This window comes from Penicillium atrosanguineum (assembly GCF_028827265.1).
Source record: "Penicillium atrosanguineum strain IBT 20685 chromosome Unknown utg000007l_segment0_segment0, whole genome shotgun sequence".
In the NCBI taxonomy this organism is placed as follows: domain Eukaryota; kingdom Fungi; phylum Ascomycota; class Eurotiomycetes; order Eurotiales; family Aspergillaceae; genus Penicillium; species Penicillium atrosanguineum.
The window spans coordinates 3,183,256-3,208,699 of NW_026623139.1; the positions used below are offsets into that span (position 1 = coordinate 3,183,256).

General features: G+C 49.4%; 10 protein-coding genes across 10 annotated transcripts; 5 read left to right on the forward strand and 5 right to left on the reverse strand.

Moving 5' to 3' along the window:
* Positions 1–642: 642 nt before the first annotated feature.
* Positions 643–2,815, forward strand: N7443_009416 (uncharacterized protein; the record flags this gene model as incomplete). The annotated part of the gene is made up of 4 exons (XM_056889472.1): positions 643–2,006; positions 2,063–2,137; positions 2,186–2,468; positions 2,522–2,815. 4 exons carry the CDS (start codon positions 643–645, stop codon positions 2,813–2,815), a joined length of 2,016 nt encoding a protein of 671 aa, XP_056738774.1.
* Positions 2,816–2,891: 76 nt separating this feature from the next.
* N7443_009417 (uncharacterized protein) lies at positions 2,892–4,059 on the reverse strand (the record flags this gene model as incomplete). Its single annotated transcript, XM_056889473.1, has 2 exons — positions 2,892–3,193; positions 3,240–4,059. The coding sequence occupies 2 exons, from the start codon at positions 4,057–4,059 to the stop codon at positions 2,892–2,894; spliced, it is 1,122 nt and encodes a 373-aa protein (XP_056738775.1).
* A 1,316-nt stretch (positions 4,060–5,375) lies between these two features.
* On the reverse strand, positions 5,376–6,946 carry N7443_009418 (Acyl-CoA desaturase; the record flags this gene model as incomplete). Its single annotated transcript, XM_056889474.1, has 2 exons — positions 5,376–6,763; positions 6,814–6,946. The coding sequence occupies 2 exons, from the start codon at positions 6,944–6,946 to the stop codon at positions 5,376–5,378; spliced, it is 1,521 nt and encodes a 506-aa protein (XP_056738776.1).
* A 354-nt stretch (positions 6,947–7,300) lies between these two features.
* On the forward strand, positions 7,301–9,046 carry N7443_009419 (CocE/NonD family hydrolase; the record flags this gene model as incomplete). Its single annotated transcript, XM_056889475.1, has 1 exon — positions 7,301–9,046. The coding sequence occupies one exon, from the start codon at positions 7,301–7,303 to the stop codon at positions 9,044–9,046; it is 1,746 nt and encodes a 581-aa protein (XP_056738777.1).
* A 194-nt stretch (positions 9,047–9,240) lies between these two features.
* On the forward strand, positions 9,241–9,741 carry N7443_009420 (uncharacterized protein; the record flags this gene model as incomplete). Its single annotated transcript, XM_056889476.1, has 1 exon — positions 9,241–9,741. The coding sequence occupies one exon, from the start codon at positions 9,241–9,243 to the stop codon at positions 9,739–9,741; it is 501 nt and encodes a 166-aa protein (XP_056738778.1).
* A 139-nt stretch (positions 9,742–9,880) lies between these two features.
* Positions 9,881–13,147, reverse strand: N7443_009421 (uncharacterized protein; the record flags this gene model as incomplete). The annotated part of the gene is made up of 1 exon (XM_056889477.1): positions 9,881–13,147. One exon carries the CDS (start codon positions 13,145–13,147, stop codon positions 9,881–9,883), a length of 3,267 nt encoding a protein of 1,088 aa, XP_056738779.1.
* A 1,405-nt stretch (positions 13,148–14,552) lies between these two features.
* On the reverse strand, positions 14,553–16,232 carry N7443_009422 (cytochrome P450; the record flags this gene model as incomplete). Its single annotated transcript, XM_056889478.1, has 5 exons — positions 14,553–14,732; positions 14,798–15,557; positions 15,578–15,825; positions 15,888–15,979; positions 16,025–16,232. The coding sequence occupies 5 exons, from the start codon at positions 16,230–16,232 to the stop codon at positions 14,553–14,555; spliced, it is 1,488 nt and encodes a 495-aa protein (XP_056738780.1).
* Positions 16,233–17,832: 1,600 nt separating this feature from the next.
* Positions 17,833–19,410, reverse strand: N7443_009423 (glycosyltransferase domain-containing protein; the record flags this gene model as incomplete). The annotated part of the gene is made up of 1 exon (XM_056889479.1): positions 17,833–19,410. One exon carries the CDS (start codon positions 19,408–19,410, stop codon positions 17,833–17,835), a length of 1,578 nt encoding a protein of 525 aa, XP_056738781.1.
* Positions 19,411–20,016: 606 nt separating this feature from the next.
* On the forward strand, positions 20,017–21,256 carry N7443_009424 (Zinc finger RING-CH-type; the record flags this gene model as incomplete). The annotated part of the gene is made up of 4 exons (XM_056889480.1): positions 20,017–20,250; positions 20,303–20,478; positions 20,534–20,756; positions 20,807–21,256. The coding sequence occupies 4 exons, from the start codon at positions 20,017–20,019 to the stop codon at positions 21,254–21,256; spliced, it is 1,083 nt and encodes a 360-aa protein (XP_056738782.1).
* A 1,992-nt stretch (positions 21,257–23,248) lies between these two features.
* On the forward strand, positions 23,249–25,178 carry N7443_009425 (2-3-dihydroxybenzoate decarboxylase; the record flags this gene model as incomplete). The annotated part of the gene is made up of 2 exons (XM_056889481.1): positions 23,249–23,932; positions 23,982–25,178. 2 exons carry the CDS (start codon positions 23,249–23,251, stop codon positions 25,176–25,178), a joined length of 1,881 nt encoding a protein of 626 aa, XP_056738783.1.
* Positions 25,179–25,444: the final 266 nt, after the last annotated feature.

Below are 25,444 nucleotides of genomic sequence, written 5' to 3' on the forward strand. Positions count from 1 at the left end.
CAATTCTTATACTTCCCATCGGCCATAATGGCCATATTCTACATATTTTAAGGTTGCTTCAGAATCTTAGCAATTCGGGGCTCTCAGTACAATGAATGTTGTAATGTAAAAATTCGAATTCGATCAGTTCTCGAAGAAATCTCACAACTAGGCTCTTTTCTCTTTGAAAATACTTGCACAAATCGAAGAGAGTCTGGGTTGCAAGAAAGGTAGAAATATACGTATCATGATGGTCCAAATAGACGTGCTTCAGTATTATGTGCTTCATTCGTCTAAGAAAGCGATAAATCTCGAGCAACAAGACATAGATGGCAATGAGAGGCTCAAAAACCGAGCTATACTTGCAGTATACTGAACAGTGGCATCAAGAATGTCATTGTTTCTTGTGTCAAAGCGGTGTAACTTGAAAGTAATCGCCATTCTCTCCTATATGGTTCTTCAACAAATGTCAGTCGCCATTTGGAACCCCAAAATCATTCAACCTAGCACCAAAGCTACGTCCCTCGGTCAAAGATTCCACGGCTATTGAATGGAACCAAACTAGACCTTCCGGTTCATGCGGGGCAGATTACCTTGCCCTCGGCAAGTGGAGAGACCTCAAGCTTCGACACGGCAACAACTTCACTCTAGCATGGGTCTAACATGACAGATTCACCTGCACAGCCAGCTGCAAAGCGGAAGCGGCTCTCCTACGCGTGCAATTACTGCCGGGAGAAAAAGACTCGTTGCGATGAGGAACAGCCATGCCGGAACTGTCGTCTCGCTGGGGTGCAATGTGTCACAACCGACAAGAGACGTGATAATGCGCCCGTCTCTCATCGACGTCGTCCCGATCTGTCTTTAGGCTCGGATGAGCTGAGACCGCGAAGTGTATGGCCAATCAACCCGGCTGATGCCCCAAGACGCTGGTGCGCACAGTTCCAAGCAGGTACATCTCCGCTTAGCCGCGCTACGCCTAGAACACCGGAATCCACTCTTTCTTCTATCACTCCTGCTCCCCAGGACCAGCTCAGGTTATGGAGTCAATGCTGGGGGAAAGATGGGTGGAGAACGGGTCGCCTTCCTATGATGCCGCGCTTCGTCGGATCCAGCACTGTGGAGTTGCTGGGCGAATGGCTCAACATGGCTCTTTATCGACTGAAAGCCGCAAAGACACGCATAATCCCTCCTTCTATCAATGGAGACTTTGCATCCTTGATTCTTGAACATCCGCCTGATCTCCCCCTTCCTCCAGAGAGACACCGAGCCATCGACACTTTCTGGAAAACTCTCCACCAACTCTTCCCATTTCTAGGTCAAGATGCTGCTGAGATTATCTCAGCAGAAGCATCCACTGCTCAGAACTTACTTCTACGCAAATCCTCGGATGCGCCGAGCAATGGAATGACCTATTTGATCATTACAGCAGGCCTCTTGGCTACACCATCTTCTGTGGAGACCCGAGCACTGGTCTCATCTTATTTGAGTTATTGCAACTCCTTACTGGGTTACATTCTGGCCACACGTTCGTTGAAGTCGGTGCAATTCATACTCTTATTATCCATTGTTCTGCGGAGCTGCGATAAACTCGCCTGGGCATGGGATGTCCTCTCCATGGGCGTGTCAATTGCTCAGTCGATCGGAATAAATCGATCTTCAGCTAGCTCAGCTAGTAACATTCCAAAACAGCCTACTTCAGAGAGTGAAACATGGTGGTGCATGTATGTCTTCGAAAAGATATTGGCTTTTGAGCTAGGCCGACCATCCGTGATATGGGATCGCGTGTTATCCGAGACCTCTTCAGCCTCACTGGATGTACCCATTGAATACAAAAATCAGTTTCAGTGTGCGGCTATCAGTTTAGCTAATATGTTGCATGAGATGCAAGAGCGCTCTGCTAGAGCGTGGAGACGTGAGGAGTGGTTGCCTCAATCTGTCGACCAGGCTATCGAGGAAAAAATCCAGACTGGAGGTGAGCTGGTAACTTTGCTTGATGATTGGAAGAAGAGTCTTCCACCAGGGTTGAGGTATCTTTATCTTGAAAATGAGAGTAAATAATTCTGTTCCAGCTGACAAATTTAAGGCTCAGGTCTACCGCAAATCCAAATCTTGCTAGTTCGCCGCAAGCTGCTTTTCTCTCATTTTACTACAATCTTGGGTGAATAACTTCAAATACTTTGATAACGAAACATACTAACGTTGAAAGGTTTATTCATATCAATCGCTCCACACTTCTCATATCTGAAACAGAATTGCAGACGATGGTCGACAGATATGCATTAGGAAAACCATGGCATCAGCGGCTTCTCAACGGCCCTGCTATTATTACCGAAGCTTCTCGAGACATGATCAAGCTATTTGTCTCGCTGGTGGACTCCGGGACGCCGAGCCTCCTCCTCACAATGACTTCGCCATTAGCGGCGGTCTACGCCATAGCGATATCCATCTTACGGCAGCGAACTTCCCTCTTAGCTCGTGCTGACTTTGAAGTACTTATGACCCATGTTGTTGAATTTCTCATTTACTGATTTCTATTTATCAGCTCATGAGAGCAGGCATACAGATTACAACACAGCACTATCACCAACATGGGACCGCGAACAACATCGATGAGATCTTGCTCGATTTAGAACGGTACACTTTGCAATGTTTAGAAGGCTCATCATCCGCCCAATTGGAAGAGCCTAATGGGGACCTCGAATCCTCCTTGGATGAACATTCCGCTGCTGAATTTGCAGCATCTCTAGGTCTAGACCAGAGCTGGGGACCATCGGCCCTTGACTGGGCTGGATGGGACTGGAATGATTTAAGCCATTTGTTTCAACATAACGAGTAATCATATATTTCCAGGATTATCTGAAGAAAAGTGAAATACAAATTGCTCAAAACCTCCATCACAGTGTCATCTTAAATTAAGCCATGGACTCCAGATAAGGGATACCAGTCAGTTTATAACCCCTCTCTGAAAGCTGAACAGGCTTCTGAGGACTAGTGCGCTGGTATGGATCAGGCTCTCCATTTCGCGTAACAGGGAGCTCAACCACATGCTTCGCATTCGGCCAGTGGGTAGTCATCTTGGTCTCCTCGAAAGCCTTCTTCTTGACCTCCAATTCCTCCTTTGTTGCATCAGCGACAGGCATATAGCATGTGTAAACGGCGAATCGGTTCTGGTCGGACTCGGAGGAGACATTGTAGTGAGGAGTGCGCGAGTCCCCTATTCAACGTTAGCTATGGAATGAGCACTTCGGTGTGATACTTACACAGAAGCAGGTCACCAGGCTCAGCCTCGACCTTGATCCATTCACAACCCTTTTCCTTAAGCCAGTTCATGTTGGCTGTAGTGAGACCATACCAGTGTCGAGTCCTAAAAGATTCGTTAAGATGAGTATTCATATGGGAGCGGGGCTTCATATACCACGTCCAGACCTTCTCTTCCTCATCCTTGAACTCCTCGTGGAGCTCTTCACTAAGTCGGTGGGCACCCTTGCAGACAATCAAGCCTCCGTCTTTGGGACCATTGGGAAGCAGGTTCACCAGTCCCTGCAAGCACCGGAAACCGGGCTCCTCGGGATCTTGATCCTGATGCGGCCAGGGCTTGTTGGGTTGCATGTCCTTGCGATTAGGGAATCCAATATTGACCGAATCAAAACTAACGATAAGGTCTTCGGTGTCGTAGACTTTCTCGAAAGCCTTAGTAACCTCGGGTTCTTGACGCACTGCCCAAGTGAAGGATTCATGGGAAATAGCGTAACCTAGACACATTCCCTTCTCATTGATGTCGGGGAGGTGGTCTTTGTGGATGGTTGAGGGGTCATCTCGCTTGAAGCCGAGGTTACTATGTGACTGAATTAGTGGTTGCAATGCATGGCTGATAGTTGATACGTACAAGTCTTCCAGCCACTGATAGATATCGTCGGCGTATTTCAGGGCCCGTTCGCGGGGAACGGCGCCCTTGACCACTGCATATCCATTTTGTAGCAGGTCATCGCGGAAATCGCCATACTTGAAGTCGGGGCCCTGGGAAAACAACCTCCCCACAGGAGCTGTGAGTCTGGTGGTGGTTTCGGTGATGGTGGCCATTGTAGTTACAGCTTCTAAATAACTTCGAAGATGCTTGTTGGACATAGAATGACGATTATTGTACGGATCCTTTTTTATATCTAGTTCTACAAATCAATCTTGCCAGGTAAGTGCTGCGCCCGGGGCAAAATCTGGTTCAGACCCGGTTCGGCTCGGCTCGGTTGAACACCGGTTGAAGAATGTATCTATTTGCATTTAGTTACCTCGGGCCTCCACTCTTTTTACTAGTTGACATAACATATCAATTCCTTTTTTTTGGATTTCAGTCCACAATATGATAATGTGCTACAGAAGGTAAGCTATAAAGAGAGAAGAGCTCCTATCAGATTTTAGAAATACGAAACATCAAGTTGAGGATAGGAAGGAAAAGAGGAGACAGACACAAGAGGGCCCTTTTTACCACGCTTGCTACACGCAGCATTCCTCCAGACAATAGTCCTCTAGCTTCTACCTGGAAGCAGTATCCAAAGAAACTGGCTAAAGTAGACAATTAAACACAACAAAAGAAACAAACACGGTATCCTCTACCAACTGGCCGAATTACGGCAGACCCACATTTTGATGATCTATCTTCCTGGTCTTCCAGTGTGCCTCCATCTAGTTTCATCTCCCTCCCAAGAAAGCTGACGGGGGACCAGCGCTGAGATTATCAAGAGTTGGACAAGAGCTCGACATATTGTATGCGCCATATAAGTAGTGCAAGACATGATCGTGACCAGGCTTTGTCGTGATTTTAAATGGCAAGCTCGCATCATCCGGTCAACAATAATTTGTTTGAGGGCATTTTTATGATCTTATTCTCCAAAGGCCTGATTAATAAAATACTAGCCTCTTGGCTCCATGATCATACATGCAAAATTTACCCTACATATAGCGATATTTTTCTGTAATATTTAGTGAAGCAGCGTAATATACATATATTTAGTAACTTAGTAAAAATTCTCAGAAACCCTATTGATACTAAAAGTATAGCTGTAGGCAAGAATTAAAAAATCAAAATATCAATGAGTCGTTGAGATGGGAAATTATAATTTATCGCAATTACTTTGGATTTGGGTGGCTGGAGGATTTGGTCTGCATTGCTTAACGCATGTTTGCTCACAAGGCTATTTGGTTACCCTTCTACTTTCCTGCCAAAATATTGCATACCAATGAGGTCCTTCTCAGTCGTTATAAGTGAAAACATGAAATTTTCCACATGGCAATTTTGGAGAAAATTTACTATATCTGTCGTGCTTAGAACATGCATTACACTACATAATCATAAAATAAATGATATGGTATAAATTATTCAACGCACACAGTCACCGTTCACTTTACTCAGCATGGCAGAACCTCTTGACAAGATCCCTAATTCTGGGCCCAAAAATATACATGGGAATGGCAAGAAGCGCCAACACGGCACAAATTGCCACCTCCACAATCATTGTACCGTCATAACCCAAAGATTGAACAGCTGGCAGTGTAGCATAGCTCAATCCGAAGGAGATAAACCCTCTTCCAGCACAGATAACCACAAGGAATGGCGCCGCACGGAATGGGAAGCTGTCGACTGCGTAGGTAATACCGACAATATTCGCGCCTAGGAACGCAAAGAAACTAGCATTGTACCCTATCACAACCGAAGCCACGCTCCATTGACTTGGATTCGCACCTGCTTGACCGTATATTACCCCGCAGATGACTCCCACAACTGCGGGAATTGCAATAACTGGGAGACGGTACTCGGGCTTGTATAGACCGTTGTTGTGTTTTGTGAGGAGGCGGATGACCAGATCACCTCCATATCCGAGGAGTGGAAGGAAAATTAGACAGCACACAATTTGTCCTGCTTGCACGTAGCCTAGAGACTCAAAGCCGAAGCTGTACGGTGGAGGCATTAGGATGCTCGAGAATGTAGAGGACTCGAAGACATAGACGCCTAGGTGAGCTCCGTTCAGTAGAAGAAGCCAGACTGTAGTCGGTATCAGGAGTCCTTGGAGAATATGTTTGTAGAGTGTTGGGATTTCGCGAAGACGGGGTTTCATAACGAATGGTTTGAGGTCATCGCTCCAGCGACGAGGTGGGTATTCGATGTCGGCGTCGGTATCTGGGGTTGGTTCGCCTCTCATTGCCTCCTCTGATCGGTCGAAGTGTGTTTCGGAGACGAACACCACGGAAAGCACGAATATCGCGCCGTTCATGATGCTAAAGAAACCATACCACCATCGCCAGCCCCATGCGCTGACCATGTATGTTGTGATGACGAAGAATACTCCGGCAGTGATGTTTTGGATGAACACGAACCAGCCAATCTTTCGGCCTCGTTCATGTAAGAAGTGAATTTCTTGAACAATCATTGGTGAAAGCGCTTCACTTTGGCCTGCGGCAAGAGCCATGATGTTTCGCCCAGCAATGTGACTCCCCAAACTTGTTGAGCACTGGCACCAAACTCCCCCCGCAATCAAGAGGAGTATCGACACAAGGAAAACGGGGCGTCGACCGGTGGTATATGCCCATGGCATGCTGATAAGATTCCCAATTCCCATGAAAAGTGTGGGGTATGTCATCAAGTCGTTGGCGCGGGCTTCTTCGCCTGGGTAAGATGCCGCCACTACCGAGAAGATGGATCCCATTCCGGAGGCCAGGACCACAGCCGTACAGCTGTATGCTGACACCAGTATAAGTAAAACCCATTTGCGCCATGCAGGGAGATTCAGTGGATCTGAAGTTCGTCAGACTTGAAATTCAGAAGGTAGTGAGTAGATGAAGTACCTCTAGGGTCACGCGAAGGTGTGGGGATCAACACCAGTTGGTCACCCTTGTAAAGGGTGACCATACCGGTGGGGTTTGGCAGTGGCTTCTCATCTTCTCCGAGCTCAATATGGGAGATATCTGGCTTTTCCATGACGGCACTTGACACAGGAGTAGCCGAGGGAGGAATGAAGCTGTCCTCAAGGCCTTCGCAACGAAGACCCTTTGATCGGTCCCACCGGCATTATATACCCCAGCTTCCAAGTGGTAACCAACTGAAAACTAGTTCATTCACCTTAGCAAGATACCCCGTGTTTGCGGGGTGTATCTCCCCCACATAAAATATGTGGAGGTTCAATTCGGGCCCACCCACCGAGCCGTGAAGCGTACCGAACCGAGCCGGGGATCCTTCAGCACATATTTCTGCATTGATAGCCTCTTAAAGAGCCATGTTACTGGAAGTCATCGACTATCTCTGCAAACCAAAATCGTGACGTTCGACTTCAACATGGAAATCCCTTGGGTCGAGCTCCAACAGCCGGAAAAAGGCCATGGAGGCTACCAAAGCCTCAACCCCCACTCGGAAATCTTGCAAAAAGGTACCCGCACCGCGCCTGGTCGAAAAGTCCTGACCTGTGATATTCTCGTTGAGCACGATGTCTCAATTGTCGTCTCAGACGGCTGTACTCTCTACGCCGACATCTATCGTCCGCCATCTGCACCTGAACGAACAACCCCGGCAATCCTTTGCTGGAGTCCGTTCGGGAAGAAGTTCAGCGGAGTCGACTCCCTCAAACTGATGACACCCTGGAACCTGGGAATTCCCGATGGAACGCTCAGTGGTCTGGAGAAATTTGAGGCTCCAGATCCTGCTGATTTTGTGGATCGTGGATACGCCATCATCAATATCGATTCCCGCGGAGCTTTCGATTCCGAGGGTCGAATGACGATCATGGGGTCTCAAGAAGCACAAGATGGGTATGATGTTATTGAATGGCTTGCCAAACAGCCTTGGTGTAATGGTTCTGTCGGAATGGGCGGGAACAGTCACTTGGCCATTATTCAATGGTTCGTCGCTGCTCTCAACCCCCCGTCTCTCAAGTGCATCGCTCCATTCGAGGGGTGTGGAGACCTCTATCGAGAGCAGTTTGCCCGCGGAGGAATATACGGCGGCGATCTTTTCGACCATCTCATTCAAAAGTATATGCTGCGAGGGAGGAATGGTATCGAGAGTTTCAGGAAGATGTTCCAGGAGCACCCTCTTGCAAATGAGTGGTGGAATGATAAGAGGCCGGATATGACCAAGATCAAAATTCCGACTTACATCACTGGGACGTACTCGAACACAATGCATGGAATGGGTGCTATTCGAGGCTGGTTGGAGGTTGACTCGCCGCAAAAATGGCTTCGCTTCCATCCGTGGCAGGAGTGGTTTGATCTGTGGGGAAACCCTCAGGCAAAATCCGAGCTCTTTTCTTTCTTCGATCGTTATTTGAAGGGGATCGATAACGAGTGGGAGAATACTCCGCGTGTGCGAATGGCTGTGCTAAAGTTTGGCGAGAAGGCACCCCTTGAGAATGTCGTCGAGGAAGATTTCCCCTTGCCTCGCACTGAGTACCGGAAGGCTTTCCTGACCATAGATGGACTGAGCATGGATCGACCTGCTTCTACCACGGGTACTGTGTCATATAACTCGGAAGATCCTAAAGATACGGCAAAGTTCAAGTATACATTCACAGAGCGCGCCCAGTTGGTTGGGATCCCCAAGGCTGTGTTATACATGCACTGTGATGATCTCGACGACATGGACGTCTTCCTCATTTTGACGAAACTCTCGGCCTCCGGAGAGATGCTTTCAACCTTGAACATCCCATGGAAGAACCTCCCTGTTTCTTCCATTGCCGAAATCCCCGATGATCTCCGAACCGAGGTTATCCTCTATCAGGGTCCAACTGGAATACAAAGGGCCTCAAATCGGGCCATTGATACTTCTCGGTCCATGCATCCGAATTGGCCTTTCTATACCCATGAGAAAGAAGAAAAGGTGACACCAGGGACTGTTGTGCGCCTGGAGATTGGTATTTGGGCTATGGGTGTGGAATATGAAGCTGGGGAAAGCATTGAGTTGAGGGTTGGTGGCCGTTATCAGGGGATTTCAAACTTTGGTACTAGTGACCATGTGAGAAACAAGGGACTGCACTGGATTCATGTGGGAGGGGAGACTGATAGTCATTTGGTATTACCATTTGTGTAAACTAGAAACTAGATTCTATTATTTTGAAAGGTATCTCGAAAGCTATTCCAAAGGAAGATCTAACAAGTAACGCAAAAAGCCTGACGTAAAAGCTGCGCTGTACGAAGACTTGCTTGCTTCTAGAAATGTTCGGTCAAGACAATAAGGTCATGCTAAGTGACAGCAATATCCGTTTGTCTAGAGTGCCTGCGATAATGCAGAAACAGCTGCTCAAACTGGATAAAGAAGGCCGCACTGATTTCCGGCGTGGCCTGAGATCCTGGGTTGCCGCATGTTCTGACAATTCGGGTTTCCAGCGCTGGCTGTTGGAGTCCAACGGGGAAGTACAGGGAGTTATTACTATCCTCTTGGACATGGACAAGAAGGATATCGTGATCCGGTTGTGGTATATGGAAAACGAGAATCCTGTTATAAAGCAAGAAATTCTTCTGTCCAGTGTCGGTGGGAGAACGAGAATTAGTCAGTCCAGCATTGATATCTTCAATGCTCCCTTCGTCGTACCCTTTGAGACATTCTACATGGTACCGCCGACGCCTGGTTCGAGCGAAAAAGATATTGAGGTGACCGAGAGTGACCTTGTTGAGTTTGCAGAAATTGTCTGGTGCCTGTCTTCCCCCATGGATGAGTCACAGGACAGTTTAGAGTGTTTAGAGAAAACTATTGGAGAGACGCATTTAGCTACAATTGGAATTTAACGATAACTAATTGAGGCAAAATTATTTGAAAAAAAATGAGATATCATTAAAATTGACGCATTAATTCATATATTCAAGGTCATATCCTTCAATCATTGAATCACCGTATAAAATAAAGAATTCATAGTCCCTTGTAACTTTACAAGGACTTAAGTAGACCATCAATCAGCGGCAAGAAGCCCGCGACATCTCCAATAAGAGTCTGTGTCTGATTAACGAACTTAGCCGATAGAAGATCCTCGGCATTGTGCAACAACGAAACGATACCCGTGATCGAATCTGGCTCCAAGAGAGTCTCGATCTGCGGCATCGACTTGTCGACGTTGGTAAGAATCTTCTTGAGGTAGCTGACTGTCTTCTCGTCGAGGAGAGAGCCGGCCTCGTCGACGAGGCTGCTTGTCTCTTCGACGAACTTGGGTGTGAGGAGAGTTGTTCCGTTGCCCAAGAGGTAACCCAAGTTGTGAAGAGTCGTGGTGTTGAGGAACTCGCTCTTGATGTCGGGGATGACGGGGACGAGGCCGGTGAGAAGCTCCTTAAGACCACCGATGACGTAAGGTGTAAGGAGCTCGCCGGCGCCATCGATGAGGTCGCTTGTCTCTTCGACGAACTTGGTTGTGAGGAGGTCTGTTCCGTTGCCCAAGAGGTAACCCAAGTTGTGAAGAGTCGTGGTGTTGAGGAACTCGCTCTTGATGTCGGGAACGACGGGGACGAGGCCGGTGAGAAGCTCCGCAAGACCACCGATGACGTAAGGTGTAAGGAGGTCGCCGGCACCGTCGATGAGGGCCCGGGTCTCGTTGACGAATTGGGGGGTGAGCAGGTCGTTCGCGTTCGAGAGGAGAGAGCCGATGCCGTCGATGGTGGCAGGGGTGAGCAGTTTCTTGATCTCGGGAAGCAGAGGGGATACCTGGTTCAAGATGGTCTTGAGGCCCTTGACGAGATCGGGGGTTAGGAGTTCGTCTGCGTTGTTGACGAGGCTCTTGGTCTGGTTGGCGAACTCGGGTGTCAACAGCATAGAGCCAGATGACAGGAGGGTCTCGAGCTCGTCGAAGGTCGCGGGCTTCAAGAAAGCGGTAAGCTCGGGCATCAGAGGAGTGAGAGCCGTGAGCAGCTTCTTGAGGCTGTCAACAGTCGACGTGGTGAGCAGAGACGATGCGCCAGAAATAAGACCCTTGGTCTCGCTGACGAAGGAGTCAGTGAGCAAGTCATTGCCGTGAGACAGCAGGCCAGACAGCTCTGTGAAGGTCTCCTTGGTCAAGAAGCCCTTGAGCTCGGGCATCAGAGGAACGATTGCGTTCAGAAGCTCCTTGAGAGCGTTCACGGTCGAGGTAGACAGCAGAGAGTTGGCGTTCGTGAGAAGCATCTTGATGTCGGCGATGGTAGCCTTGGTCAGCAAAGACTTCAGGTCGGGGATCAGAGGAACGATTGAGTTCAGCAGGGTCTCCAGAGCGTTCACGGTCGACTTGGTCAACAGAGATCCAGCAGCATCGATCAGAGACTGGGTCTTCGTCACGAACGAGGGAGTAAGCAGAGAGTTGCCGTTCTTGAGCAGGCCAGAGAGCTCTGTGAAGGTCTCCTTGGTCAAGAAGCCCTTGAGCTCGGGCATCAAAGGCACAAGAGCATCGAGAAGAGTCTTGAGCGCGTTGACAGTCGAGGTAGACAACAGAGAGTTGGCATTTGTGAGGAGAGTCTTGATGTCGGCGATGGTAGCCTTGGTCAGCAAAGACTTCAGGTCGGGGATCAGAGGAACGATTGAGTTCAGCAGGGTCTCCAGAGCGTTCACGGTCGACTTGGTCAACAGAGATCCAGCAGCATCGATCAGAGACTGGGTCTTCGTCACGAACGAGGGCGTGAGGAGAGCGTTGCCGTTCTTGAGCAGGCCAGAGAGCTCTGTGAAGGTCTCCTTGGTCAAGAAGCCCTTGAGCTCGGGCATCAAAGGAACAAGAGCATCGAGAAGAGTCTTGAGCGCGTTGACAGTCGAAGTCGAAAGCAAGTTGTTGGCATTCGTGAGGAGAGTCTTGATGTCGTCGATGGTAGCCTTGGTCAGCAAAGACTTCAGGTCGGGGATCAGAGGAACAATTGAGTTCAACAGGGTCTCCAGAGCGTTCACGGTCGACTTGGTCAATAGAGATCCAGCAGCATCGATCAGAGACTGAGTCTTCGACACGAACGAGGGCGTGAGGAGAGCGTTGCCGTTCTTGAGCAGACCCGAAAGCTCGTCGAAAGTGTCCTTGGTAAGGAAAGACTTGAGCTCGGGAAGGAGGGGAACAACAGCATTGAGGATCTCCTTGAGCGCGTTGGTGGTGCTTGCTGTCAACAGCTCGCCGGCAGAGTCGATCAAAGAAGATGTCTTCTTGACGAAGTCGGGAGTCAGAAGGTTAGCACCGTTGTCGACGAGAGTCTCGATGTTGTCGACGTTCTTGGTGGAAAGCAGACCATCGGCCTTCACAACCAGATCGTTAACCTTGTCGATGTTGTTGAGCAGGGACTCGATGCCGTTGAGGTTCTTGTCAGACAGGAAACTATCAGCCTTGGAAAGGATGTTGGTCAAGGTGGCAGTGTTCTTATCGCTCAGCAGCTTGTTGGCATTGCTCAACAAGTTGCCAATGGAAGCAGTGTTGGCGTCATTGAGCAGGACACGGATGTTGGTATCGACCGGAGGAGCCAAGCCAGTGGATAGATACTTGAAGGTGTTCTCAATCTCACTGAGCAGGTTGGGGTTCAGCAGACCAGCGAGACCCTTGAGCAGGTTCTCGAGATCACTTCCAATTGACTCGAGGCCCTTGAGACCGGATCCAGAGCCTCCAAGGAGGTTGCTAAGAGTCGACTCAATGTCAGACAGACCAGAGTCGGTGCTAGTCGACTCGGTAGACTTGGTGCTGCTGCCGGTAGAGGCAGCGGTGGCCTGTGCAGAGCTCGAGGTGTCAGCAGCGGAAGCGGTCGAGGCAGCAGCATCAGCAGTGCTGGAGGAACCACCACCGAGGATACCACCGAGGAGCCCATCGGAGCCGGCAGTAGATGCGCCTGCCGTGTTGGCGTTGGCGTTGGCGTTGGCTGTGTTCGCCGTATTCGCCGCAGCGGTGTTTGCCGCGGCAGCAGTGTTCACAGTTACAGTATTGGCATTTGCCGCGGCGGCGTTAGCAGTATTGGCGGATGCATCATTGGCAGCAGCAGCAGTATCCTGCTCCTCGCTGTTCATTTTGGCAGTAGCAGCGGCCTGAGTTGTAGCAGCAGCCTGGGCAGCATTCTGTTGAGCAGCATTCTGCTGAGCAGTGTTTGCAGAGGCAGTTTCAGCCTCTACATTGTTCGCGGCAGCTACAGTTGAAGCTGAAGCTGCGGCTGCGGGTGAGGCTCCCACCACATTACTGGCGGCGAGCAGAGCAGTTGCGAAAACGGGAATGAAACGCATGGTGGCTGGATATCTTGTGTGCGTTCAACCCGCAATCACAATGGGCTTCTCTGGGGAAATCGAGAACGAACAGCCTGGGAAAAGCTGAGCACTGGGTCGCGCCAGGTCTTTATTTTGGCGACCCTGGTGATCGCCATTGGGGAATATCAAATTGGGAAGAAACCCTCCACTGGGCTATGGCACTAGGGCATCGTAGACCGAGATGTGGATCGACACCGAGGCAGGACGCCGAGATTAATACCATGTGATGAATAGTGTCCGTACTTCCCGTCACCTCTAGTGCAATATCCGGCGAGCTTGACATCAGGGATTGTCCGGGGGTGGGCTCGAGAGCGGGTTTGGAAGGGGAGTCTGGGGAGGCTTCCCGAGGCATCAGGGCCCAATTTGGTGGACGAACTCTGATTCAGGGGGTGGGTTCGCCCTTCACATGCCCCTATTTGAGTCAATCAATCAAATGTGGTTCTTTCCGGGGAGTTTGGGGGTCGTTGCGCAGGTCGAAGAGTTGGTGAATATAAGAACTAAGCTCAAAAGGGGAAAGTGGGCGGGGCATACCCTTGACCTTACTCCACTTGGCTTCGTTTAGCGGCGTAAAGAGCTGGGTGGAACCTGCATCCAACATGGGTCCAGCTGGGTCTAACCGGGCAGCAAATGAGGGGTTCTCGGCCTTCGTCCATTTTAGGGAAGGCTTACCCCGGAGTCTCGAGTTATCCTAGTGATTATTGGTTCACTTGGGATGCTAGCTTGCTGGACCTGTGAGACCCGCCGATCATTACTTGCGGCGCACGAGCTGACCGAGTATTGGTGGTAGACCAGAGGCTAACTAAATAGAGTCTCGCCAGGAACCAAGACCCTGCGTAGTTCCAGTACCATAGTCTTAGTTCCAACAGTAATTTCCCATTCTGCGTCATACTCTTCCCTACCCCGGATGAGCCCAATTGATCGGCTAGAGATCTCCGCTTGAGCACTAGCCACTAGTCACTACAACCGTCCCGTCTGGATTCAAGACATTGCGCGATTCTGGATCTCCATGGAGAAGGATGAGGCTTTTATTGGTTCGCTTATTCCCCGACCTGCAGCTCGTGCCGAGTAAGTCACCTGCGCATCCTTATTTCGTTTTTTTCCTATTCCGTGTCCTACGTCATTCCCTAGTTCGTCGAAGCTGATCATAGCTGAACGTGGATTGACACTGTACGACATTTCTATCACTCGCTTAAAATCCAAATGCAAATACAAAAGTTGGTTGGCGTTTCAGGGGAAGGACCAAAATTAAGGTATAGACAACCATCGGGAGACAACCGTCAACAAGAGGCGAATCTACTGTGGCCCGCGGCTGTCGTAGACTGTGCACTGACCATAATTTGCGATCGCGCGACTTTCATAACTTCCGTTCTCCGCCTTGCTTCGCTTACGTCCTGCGGAAAATTCGGACGGAAATTGTCTTCGGCTTGAAGAACCAGAATCCCGTCGTCTCCATTTCGGTCTTCACAAGCTCCAACCTATACGACCTCAGAACTTCCGGGATCACCTTGTATATCTCAGACAATGCGATATTTTTACCCATGCAAGTACGCGAGCCCGCGCCGAACTGAATAATCAGCCACCTTCATCATAGTCGGGTCGCTTGTGATGGGGCGATCGGGAGGTACTTACCTGGAGGATGTATCGGCCTCGCTTGTCTGCGTCCGCCTCTAACCAGCGCTCTGGTTTGAATTTCTCGGGTTCTGGGCCAAAGATCTCTGCATTGTGCGCCGTCACGTAAGAATTGACACCAACTTTTGTTCCGCCGGGGATCCACGTCCCTGACAGCGTGCAGCCTTGTGGTGGCGCTTTCCGAGGCATTGGTAGTGCTACGACAGGGTGAATTCGGGCAGCTTCTTTGATGCAGGCTTGGAGATACGACAGTGTGCTCGCTTCTTTGTAGGTGACGTGGGTGGACCCAATTCTGCCTTCCTCTGTGGCTTGGTCGATTTCCTCTTGGACCCTCCTGTAGATCTCTGCGTCTTTCAGAATGTAGTAGAGGGTCGTGGATAGGTAGATAGCAGTGGTGTCGCCGCCGCCGAAGAAGGCTGACCAGGCTTCTGTTTTGACGTCGTCGATGTCATAGTCGACTTTCCGGCCTTTCTCAAAGTAGATCTGCAGAACCTTGGTGATAAAATCTGATCGCTCGGATTTGACCTCGTTCCGCCCTGGCTGGACGCGCTCTGCGACCACCTGGTTTGACGCGTCGGTTAACGTGCCTAGCGCGGCGACTGCTTTGCGGAGACTAGGAAACAACATTCCTATGAGCATAAAGACGGGCCGAAGATATGTTGGCATCAAAGCAGACAGTGTCATGACGGGAATCAGGTAATCTGCAGATGCCATAAATCCCAGATGATCATGTCGACTCCTCAGAAACCCGAACATCTTGCTGAAGAATAACTCTCCAACTGTGTCATAGGCAAAGAAGCGGCTCCATTCATGAAGATCAATGCATTCTTTTTGTCTGCAATGTCCGAGAACTGCTCCAGCAGAACATCGATACAACCATCCACATATTGCTCGGCCTCCAGTACATTGTGAAGGGAGTACACTGGGTTTACAATCCGTCGTCGCTCGGCATGGACTTTCTGGTTATCAGAGGAAAAGTGGTCTGGGAAGCGACCAACTGGAGCGCGGAATGCATGGTAGAAATCACTCTATTGAAATCAGTCTCACATTCAAGATGTTCCCAGTCTTTCCGAGGAACCTTGGAACTCACCTTAGTGAAGCCCGAGTTCACGCCGTAAATGGATTTGATCGTCTCAGGGTCACTGAATATGAGCTCATTGGGAGCAACTCGCACGATCGGACCTGGGTTGTTAGTAGATGGGTAATACAAATGGGTCACGCACTCACCGTATTGATCATGAAGTCTCTTCTGAACTCGTTCGGGATGTCCGCCACAGACCTGACGGATTAACCAAGCGCACGAGACCGAAGCCCAAAATGGACCTGGGAACTTCGCCAATGGATGGAAAATTCTCGAGTAGATAATCCAAGCTATATAATAAAATGCGCTTGCGCCGGCAATATATATCCCAAACTGTTTCGTATAGATCTCCATGATTCGGGCACTTGAATGGATGACCCTCCCTCTTCTCAGTTGTGGGCTATGTGAAAGCTACGAGCACAGAACAGGTGTCTGTAAAGACTCCTCAAGAGCAATTTGCACGGCTGCAATCGCGGGGTCATTTGAAACGTATCTTTGATATCACTATTCTCTTGGCGCTTCTGATTGTGCGCGGTGAGCTCTCCACCTGTCAAACAACGCTCGACGCGGCCCAGCCGTGGGGCCGTATGCGACTCGCCGTGTGTGTGACTTTTCCCTTCACCATCATTGGCTTCAGTTTCGACACGTCAAACGTCGCTTCTGCGGGGGTTGCATGACAGGTGCTGCAGATCTAATAACATCCTTCGAAGGTACTTCGGGCTCGAATGTACAAGGCTGATTACGTGCCCCACTTGAATGTATATATCTGCTAGTTTTGAGGTCTAAGGGGGACGTCAAAGTGCAGTCAAAGGATATTTTTGGTACTATGTAGGAAGGAAACAGCTCTGTGAATCATTGCTACTGGCAAGACCTTTCCTTCCGCACTTGACAAATCCAAATAATGCAGTGGAGATTCGGCGAAACCTCGGGTTGCATTTGGCCCCCAATCGACACTGCATTAGCTTCAGTACCCCGGTAGTCCCGACAGTTTTGCCTCCTGTAGACCTGTCTGGACCTGCTGGATATTTAGAGGCTCTAATTGTAGGAGTCCGCTTAATTCAGCATCTATTTAAATATCTCTAATGTCCTAAATTGAACCTTAGCCCATCACCACTAGCGAAAACAGAGTAGATCCAGTGAACATAATCAAAAACATAGGCCAGAGACCCAGATAAAAACATTCTTCCAAAGGCGAATCCTGCTTAACACCTATTCAAATCTTTTGTGAATCTGGCAAAGTAGCTCGTCGCGATGGACAAGTCCTAAATATTTTGAACCGGGAAAGTTAGCATAAGGCTGTGTGGAGTTCCTTGCCGTTCCAGGGCGGCAACCAGCCGTACATTAGTCGATCTGACTAACGAGGCTCCTTGAGTTGCCCTTTCGGAGCCAGAATTTTGTCTTGGATGTGAGAATGCCAACCAAATATAGAAGCTATTATGGCTGCTGTCTAAGCTTCTTTTGTTCTTCCTTCTTGGAAGCATCAATCTATCACTTTCTTTCCATCGAGATGCATACCCGGCACATGGTTGGAAATACCTGAATTGACTGGAGGGGCCGATTAGGTCACGTATTGGGCAAAGGGTAAGCTACTTGCGGGCCTAAAGGACATGATGACTCGAAGGAGACTTTCGAATCATGTGAAGCACACGGCCCTAAATGGTTCTGGGTTAAATCGGATAGTTATAAACTAGAGCTCACCAATCTCCGAAGTCAATGGATGTCGGCGAGCTTTTGTGAAAGAAATCAAATACACTTCACGTTCAAAAGGGGATTGCTTAGTAGTCCGCCCTTAGCGTCAAGGGTTTCAGTTGCAGAAACGAGAATGGTGCGTGTTGTCCACTTGTTTTTCGAATTTTCAAATCCTGCAGCTCGCTCAAGAGAAAATCTCTTCGAAGACTCTATAGTTACACAATTTTGGGAATATGTACAAGAAAATGCAAGCTCTCCATGAGAATCAAGCCTCCGAAGCTTCTGGTGCGCCAAAAACCTCAACTTCAAAATTTCCACAAAGCTCTTCCCATCCAAGCCAACCTCCATCAATATCAGCCCAGGCCCCAGCGGCCCGAATGCCTTCAATACCGGTTGAATTCGGAGCGAGGCTGTGAGCGGAAACCCATGTGCGCTCATCCGCGACACCAATGGGCTGTCCAGCCTTCATCGCTGCAACTGCTGCATTAAAGAGCGGTCGAACGTAGGGGTAAAACCACATTTGACCCCATAAGGTGTCCATATTATCTTTGTCTCCTGTCCAATGGTACATGCCGTAGATGTTGTTGGTAACGATGTTGGTTCCAAGGCGGAGTTCGCTAACGCTTGGGATGGCATCCACGGCAGGAGCGATCGACTTTAATAATGCAGTGATTGATTTGGCCACGTTGGCTGGTAGTGGGATCTTGAAGGGTTCGAAGTTTGGGGATTCGCTGACGTTGCGAGTTACGCTTGTTGCCGAGGTGGTGTTGCTGGCTCCGGTCTCATTGTAGATGAGGAACTCGACGACATGTTCGGAGCCGGCGTTGGTTTGGAAGAGACCTGATAGATAATCTACCCCGATGTGCAGCTCCTTGGTCTGGTTTCGCGCGTAAGGAGGGACCACCTTGTTAGGCTCGCCGAGCGGCACAACGTCATTCGGATCAATATCGCCATGGAAGAAAAGCTCAGTTTCTTTCATCAAGCGATAATACTCTTGCACACCCCATACATCGCTCATGTACTTCTGGTCAGAGTCACTGAACTCCTGGTTCGGGTCATAGAAATCCTGGATGCGATCCAGCGTGGCCGCGAAGAGGCGACGCATATCCCTCACAGGGCCCATGATAGTGCCAGAATTGAGCCATTTTGGAAGATTGTGGCTAAGCTGCCCATCGTCGGGTCCGAAGGCACCGCCGGGAATGCCGATGTTTTGGGGATTTGCCCAGCATCCGACCCGCGCCCAGTCAGTCGGATAGCAGACTTTCTCGGGGCCGAAAAGAATCGTTTGTCGAGGAGCGTCATCTGGTGAAAGACTCTCAATATATTTATTTCCAAATCGTGCGGCTAGTTTAGCGCTTGCTGCCTTGTTGGTGGCGAAATATCGCTGGATCAAGACATCTGGGGGGATCTGGAAAGTGACATCGAGACCATCGATCATGAGAACAAGATCATCATCAGAAGAGGCTGGAAGACTCTCCAAATAGATCATGACGTTGCGAACTTTGGCTAAATGTGTCTTGGACGCGTCCAGGTCGCCCTCTTTTCTCCAGCCGTTGAAAACGGGAACAGGATACCCAAGAATAGTAGCAGAAGCAACGGTCCGGCATAGCTGGTGGTTCGATCCGGTGGCTGGTATTAAGAGATGAAATTTCGATATTTCACGCGATATTTTTGTTGAATCCAAGGTTATTGTGGAATTTGCAACTACGGCCGTTGCGTTGAAGTCAAGAGATACTGAGATCGGTTGCCGGGCGATTGGCGGTCCGTATTGAAACAAGGTGATAATAGCGACTGTGAGAAATCCAGCCAGGCCGGCCCATTGCCAGCGCCTCGTTAACTGCATCGTGCTTTTCACTCTGAGTGTAAAGAATCTCTAGACTCTCCGGCACCCCTGGTTGCTAGGAGAGAACGACTGTGTGCTATTTCCGGTTCGACGAGTCCAGCTGTGCATGTCGGGTCACACCGAACGGACCCTGCACCTAGAGTCACGGTATTCCAATATCTGTCAGTAATCAAGTCGCAGGCAAAAGTGTTCCCCCTTTTGGCTGTCGTGTGAGATCTTCCCTTTGGTCCTGCACGACCATGACTAGACCAGCTCCCGGACGCCACGGGCGTCACGTATCGGGTCCCAAATAAAACTAGTGCCGCGATCATTACATTAAATGGCATTCGCTGGCAGCTTGCCAAGCGAACAGACTTTCTAATTTTGAGATGTTTCGCAACTCGGTGGGTCCTGGTACGATTACGAACGGTGAAAAACGGCCTGTATTATTTATGTCACTTATGCGTTGGGACGTATTTTTCATGTGTGCCTTGTGCAGGTAAGAAAGATCTGCCCTGGCGGTCAGATCGATTGTTAATACTCTTAAACCTTCGGTTTCTTCTTACGTTGCCCACCTTACCTTGCACCTCGTGCGCCAGATATCGGATCGATTATAGCACCACCAGAATGGGTCGCAGAAGTGAGGAACAAGAAGAGTCAGAGCTTGCTCTCCTCAGCAACGATGACTCGACATCGAACAGCGAGATCAGTGATCTCGAGGCCAACACGAAAGTTGACCAGATCAACAAAGATGCCGAGCCCGAATACCAAACCCCCACCACATTGAAGGCTATCTGGCTCACTGCGTACTTTGGGTTCAGCATGGCCCTGACTATATATAATAAATTTATTTTGGGATCTGTGAGACTTGAACCAAAAGCTGCAAGACTGCTTTCGCTAACACTGTTGACAGTTCCAAGCTCCATGGCTCCTAACCTCCCTCCACACAACCGTCTCGGCGCTTGGGACACTCGTCATGTTGAAAATGGGGTACTTCAAGCTCTCAAAACTCAGTTTGAGGGAACACCTTATACTTGGTGCATTTTCTGTGCTCTTCACATCGAACATTGCTATGTCAAATCTATCATTGTACGACGCTATTCCATCTCACATCTTTTGGATTGATCCTTACTCACATGCTCAGGTCGCTTGTTTCTTTAGCATTCTTCCAAATTATCCGTAATACCGTGCCGCTATTCACCGTTCTGATTTACCGACTCTGGTTCTCTCGATCCTATGCCACGGCAACATATCTATCCTTGGTTCCGATCGTTATCGGAGCTGGAATGTGCACAGCGGGCGACTATAATTACACAATCCTGGGTCTGATGGTCACGATTGGAGGTGTTATGTTGGCTGCAGTAAAGGTAGGGCTATTGAGTCTTGCGATGACGTATATCGAAACTGACCTATATAGACTGTGACTACAAACCGTCTGATGACCGGCTCACTTGCACTTCCCTCCATGGAACTGCTTTTCCGAATGTCGCCTCTTGCAGCGGTTCAGTCTTTTATCTTCGCAATTTTTGCCGGGGAGCTTCCGGTGGTTTCAAAGGCCATGGCTGAGCGGACTGAAAATGCCTCCGCTTTTGCGATATTTGCGACTGTTCTATTCCTTCTTGGAAATGGCTGTCTCGCGTTTGTGCTGAACGTCTCGAGTTTCCAGACGAACCGACTTGCGGGAGCTCTTACGATAACCGTTTGTGGCAACCTCAAGCAGGCTGTCACCCTGGCGCTGGGCATTATTATTTTCGGTGACTTTTCCATCAACATTCTGAATGGGCTCGGTATCTCCTTGGTGTTGGCTGGTTGTGCATTCTTCAGCAAAGTGGAGTTGGATTCTAAGAAGCGGGTAGCATCGACATAGTCTCGATGCATGTATAATAAAATGTAATAGATTTCATTCACACGTTATTCGACGCGTCCTTTACTGGCGTCTTACGTTAAATTAAAATGATTCAACAGGGATCGGGTTATCTGGTCTAGCACGAGAGCGAAGTGTATGCCCGAACTGGATATAACCGCCGGTCGTATTATGATCAAAACACGTCGTATCTTTCACTCGTATTTCCGTATCTTCGCATTTCCGTATCTTCGCTTTCCCTGCGGGCTCCGTTTGGACCCTACAAGTTGCCGAATACGCAATAACGCCTACAGATTGCCAAGAATTCCTACTAGGCTGCCATATTCTTTGAACTCATCTATCCGACAATTCCGCATGTTTTCGGTTCCGCAGAGAGAACGAGCGGATCGCCCCTATAGCTGAAGTGGAGCTGTCAGCATACGGAGATAGTCTATGCTTTCCATGTTGGCAGCACCGCTAAAATAGATAGGTCCCGGGCCCAAGATTGTGGCAGGGTGGCTGAGACACCACTTCAAAACTGGTTTCATGCAAGGCCACTGAGCAGTCCTCCTATTTTATTAGTAACAAATCAACAAATGGGTCATGAAGGCCACTAAAGTGGATATCCACTGATCAAAACATCGTCAAAGCCGGAGCTTCCGGCTGTACATTAAAGTGGATCCAAAATCTGGGGGCGGGAGACTGAAGGCCCTTTGTCTCAGGGTCTTGGGGACGATAGTCCGCAAATAGTCATAACAGCCAAGCTGCGCGCGCGGCGGGCATAAAGGCCAGGCTGGGTTTCGGGCAAGGCTTGCTGCCCCCACTGGATCGTAGGGCTGACCGACACTTGTGTGATCACCTGCCAAGACCAATTGGGGCCAAAAAAAACGATCTATGAACTGCAACTGAATCGCAGCCAATAGCAGGTCTTGTTTGCACCTCGTGCATCCTAAAAACACAACTGAGGCCACCAGTGGGGCGGGGCTTGCACTTGCTACAGCCTCAGCCGCTAAGGGTCACACTGCATGGCACATTGCGGACTGGTCGAAATGTGGCGTGGCAATGCTAGTGTTAGCGAGGTCAACAGGGTATCCATGCGCCAGGTGCGGATAGAATGTTGATGGGGTGTTAGAGAGTGGCAATGAATGTAGGAGGAGCCCGTTCTGCCTTGGGATTTGTTTGTTGCCTAGGTAGCCGCGTAAGGGTGGGTGGTCAAATGATGGCCGTGTGAAAGTGATGATTGCCGATCGCATGAACTCTGCTGGATGATGACCTGGATCGACTGGATCGATGCGGACGAAGGCGAAGATCCAAGGAAACAAATTACAAGTCAAATATTGAAAACACAAAAAGCAAAACACACGAGGACCCCCTTTCTCATCCACGGATACATACGAGTACGACTCGGGTTCTGGCGGGACTGTACCTGTTAGGGATGTTTTACGAGCTGTACGTAGTATCGCATTCTCATGTACAGCCTGCATAACATTGTATGCGCGATCAATCATTCGACGGTTCTGTAATGATGGACACGCTGTTCGCGGAAGGTAGGACAAAAATGACGTTATTCATTTCTAAACTCAGTTATACCTCCTCTGATCTCGAAGTTAAGGAGAGTGAACGGCAGAAACAACGGTCATGAACTTCTCAGTACACAATTACATCTGTACATTTCCAATGGTGGGTATGCCCCGCCAATGCAAGTCGCATTGATAATACAGGTTTGTATTTCCAGCCGTGAAATCGGGCTATGATCGTTTTGAGCTGGGTATTGCTTTGTCGGCGGTATCGCCGATCTTGGGTTGCATTGACTCTCATGATTATTCTCGATACCTTCCAAGCCGCTCAGTGGTCGGAACTCTTGTGGCGTTAAGAGAGATCAAGTTTGACAATACGCAATTTCCTCTCGGGGTCTAGAGGCTGCGGAGTGCTCACATTTGAACTCCGCTTTTCTACTCTTCACTTCATCAATTTACCTCTCCATTCTTTCACTTGGGAGCTCACTTCCGAGACAAGATGTCGCTGTCTAGCTCTGCGGCTGACTCGGAGACGAACGTCTCCGGGGACATCTCGACTGTGCCAACCACACCGGACAGAAGTCAATCCGGTAGTCCAGGTCTTCACGATAGCAACGATGAAGTGGACAACTCCTTTGAGAAGGCCTCCCCTTTGAAGAACGGCGATGCCGAATACAGGGTTCCCTCGCGGACGATTCGAAGCATCTGTGTTGTTGGCGCCGGTTATGTTGGTGGACCAACAGCTGCCATTGTCGCATACAAGAACCCGCACGTGAGGGTCACGGTGGTTGATAGAGATGACCGTCGGATCAGAAGATGGAACTCGCGTCATCTTCCCATCTATGAACCGGGCCTCAGCGAGATTGTTCGTATATCGCGCGATGGATTACAAGGTTCTTGTGAGAAGGATTGTGTCGAAGCTCACGATACCGCGGAACTCAAGGCACGATCGCCTAATCTTTTCTTCTCGACCGATGTATCTCAGTGCATTCAAAACTCGGATGCCGTCTTCATTGCGGTAAACACGCCGACAAAAATGCGCGGCACGGGGAAAGGTAGCGCAACTGATATGACCTCCTTTGAAGCTGTGGCAGCGGAAGTAATTCGTCATGCACAAAACAACACTATTATCGTCGAGAAGTCGACGGTACCCTGCAGAACAGCACAGATGATCCAAGAGATGGTATGTTATCTTCGCCATTTCTAATTCCATTGAAGCTCACGTTCGGTAGATCACCATCCAGAGACCCGGCGAAGATTTCGAAATCCTCTCAAACCCGGAATTCCTCGCTGCAGGAACAGCTGTGCAAGATCTGCTCCATCCAGACCGAATCATCATCGGTTCTGCACCCACGCCCGAGGGTCGAGCCGCTGCAGAATCCCTAGCAGGTGTCTATTCTTCTTGGATCGATCGATCGCGCATTCTCACAACCAACGTTTGGTCGTCCGAACTGGCAAAACTTGTCGCAAATTCCATGCTCGCTCAGCGCCTGAGCAGTATTAACAGCATTTCGGCAATCTGCGAAGCTACAGGTGCCGAAGTGAATGAGGTTTCTGCGGCCATCGGAATGGATACCCGTCTAGGCAAGTCATTCCTGCGAGCGGGTATTGGATTCGGTGGCTCTTGCTTCAAGAAAGATATTGCCAGTTTGGCATACATCGCCGAGTCCTTGGGTCTGGATGAAGTCGCACATTACTGGCGCCAAGTCAACGTGATGAACGAATACCAAAGGGATCGCTTCGCTGCTCGAGTCATCCGCCATCTGAATAGTACACTCGTCACTAAGAAGATATGTATCTTGGGCTATGCATTCAAGCCCAACACCTCGGACACACGAGAAGCACCAGCCCTCGAAATTATCAAGACACTTTTAGATGAGAATCCACACGAGATTGCTATCTTTGACCCTTGCTGCAACCGTCTTGTCATTGAGAATGAGATTCGTGCCCTACAGCCATATGGCTCCCCTATCCTCAGCGATGATGGTGGATGTGTGAAAGTCTACTCTAATGTTTACGAGGCTTGTGCCGACTCTAACGCGGTTTTGATTGTGACCGACTTCCCTGAATTCCGGAACACCCCTGTCACCGTGAGTCCTGACTCCAAGACGCAGTCTACTCAGAGACTGCAAGAAGCAACTCCTGCGAACACACTTTCTCCCCCGGTTACCGCATCCTATGAACCCTTCAATGCCGAACCGGATTGCTCTGCCGACTGTCCGGACTGTCAATCGGGGATCACATACGGCGAATCGAATCCCAGTGTTGGCAAAGATGTTCCAAAAGAGCAGGTCAACTGGAAGAAGATCGCCGGAGAGATGAGATCACCCAAGTGGCTGTTCGATGGAAGATGTATCATTAATATTCCCGAAATGACCAAGCTCGGCATCCGTGTTGAAAGCATCGGTTCTGCTGGTCTGGCGGTCTAATGTTACAGGTCGGCATGCCTTCCACCGATCATTTTGTCTATGGGTTACGAGCGATGTTTATACCATTCATCTGTATTTATAATCTTCGGTGCAGACTCAAGGCCATGTACAGCGCATATTCTTGTTATTTCTATTGTATTCTGCCATTGACTTTGCATAAAGAACCAATCTTTAAACCAATCCATACAATATAAGCAACTTAGCCGAGATTCAACTCCAACTACCAAATATAGCAATGTACCCGAGGTGATAAGGTGGCGATTGAA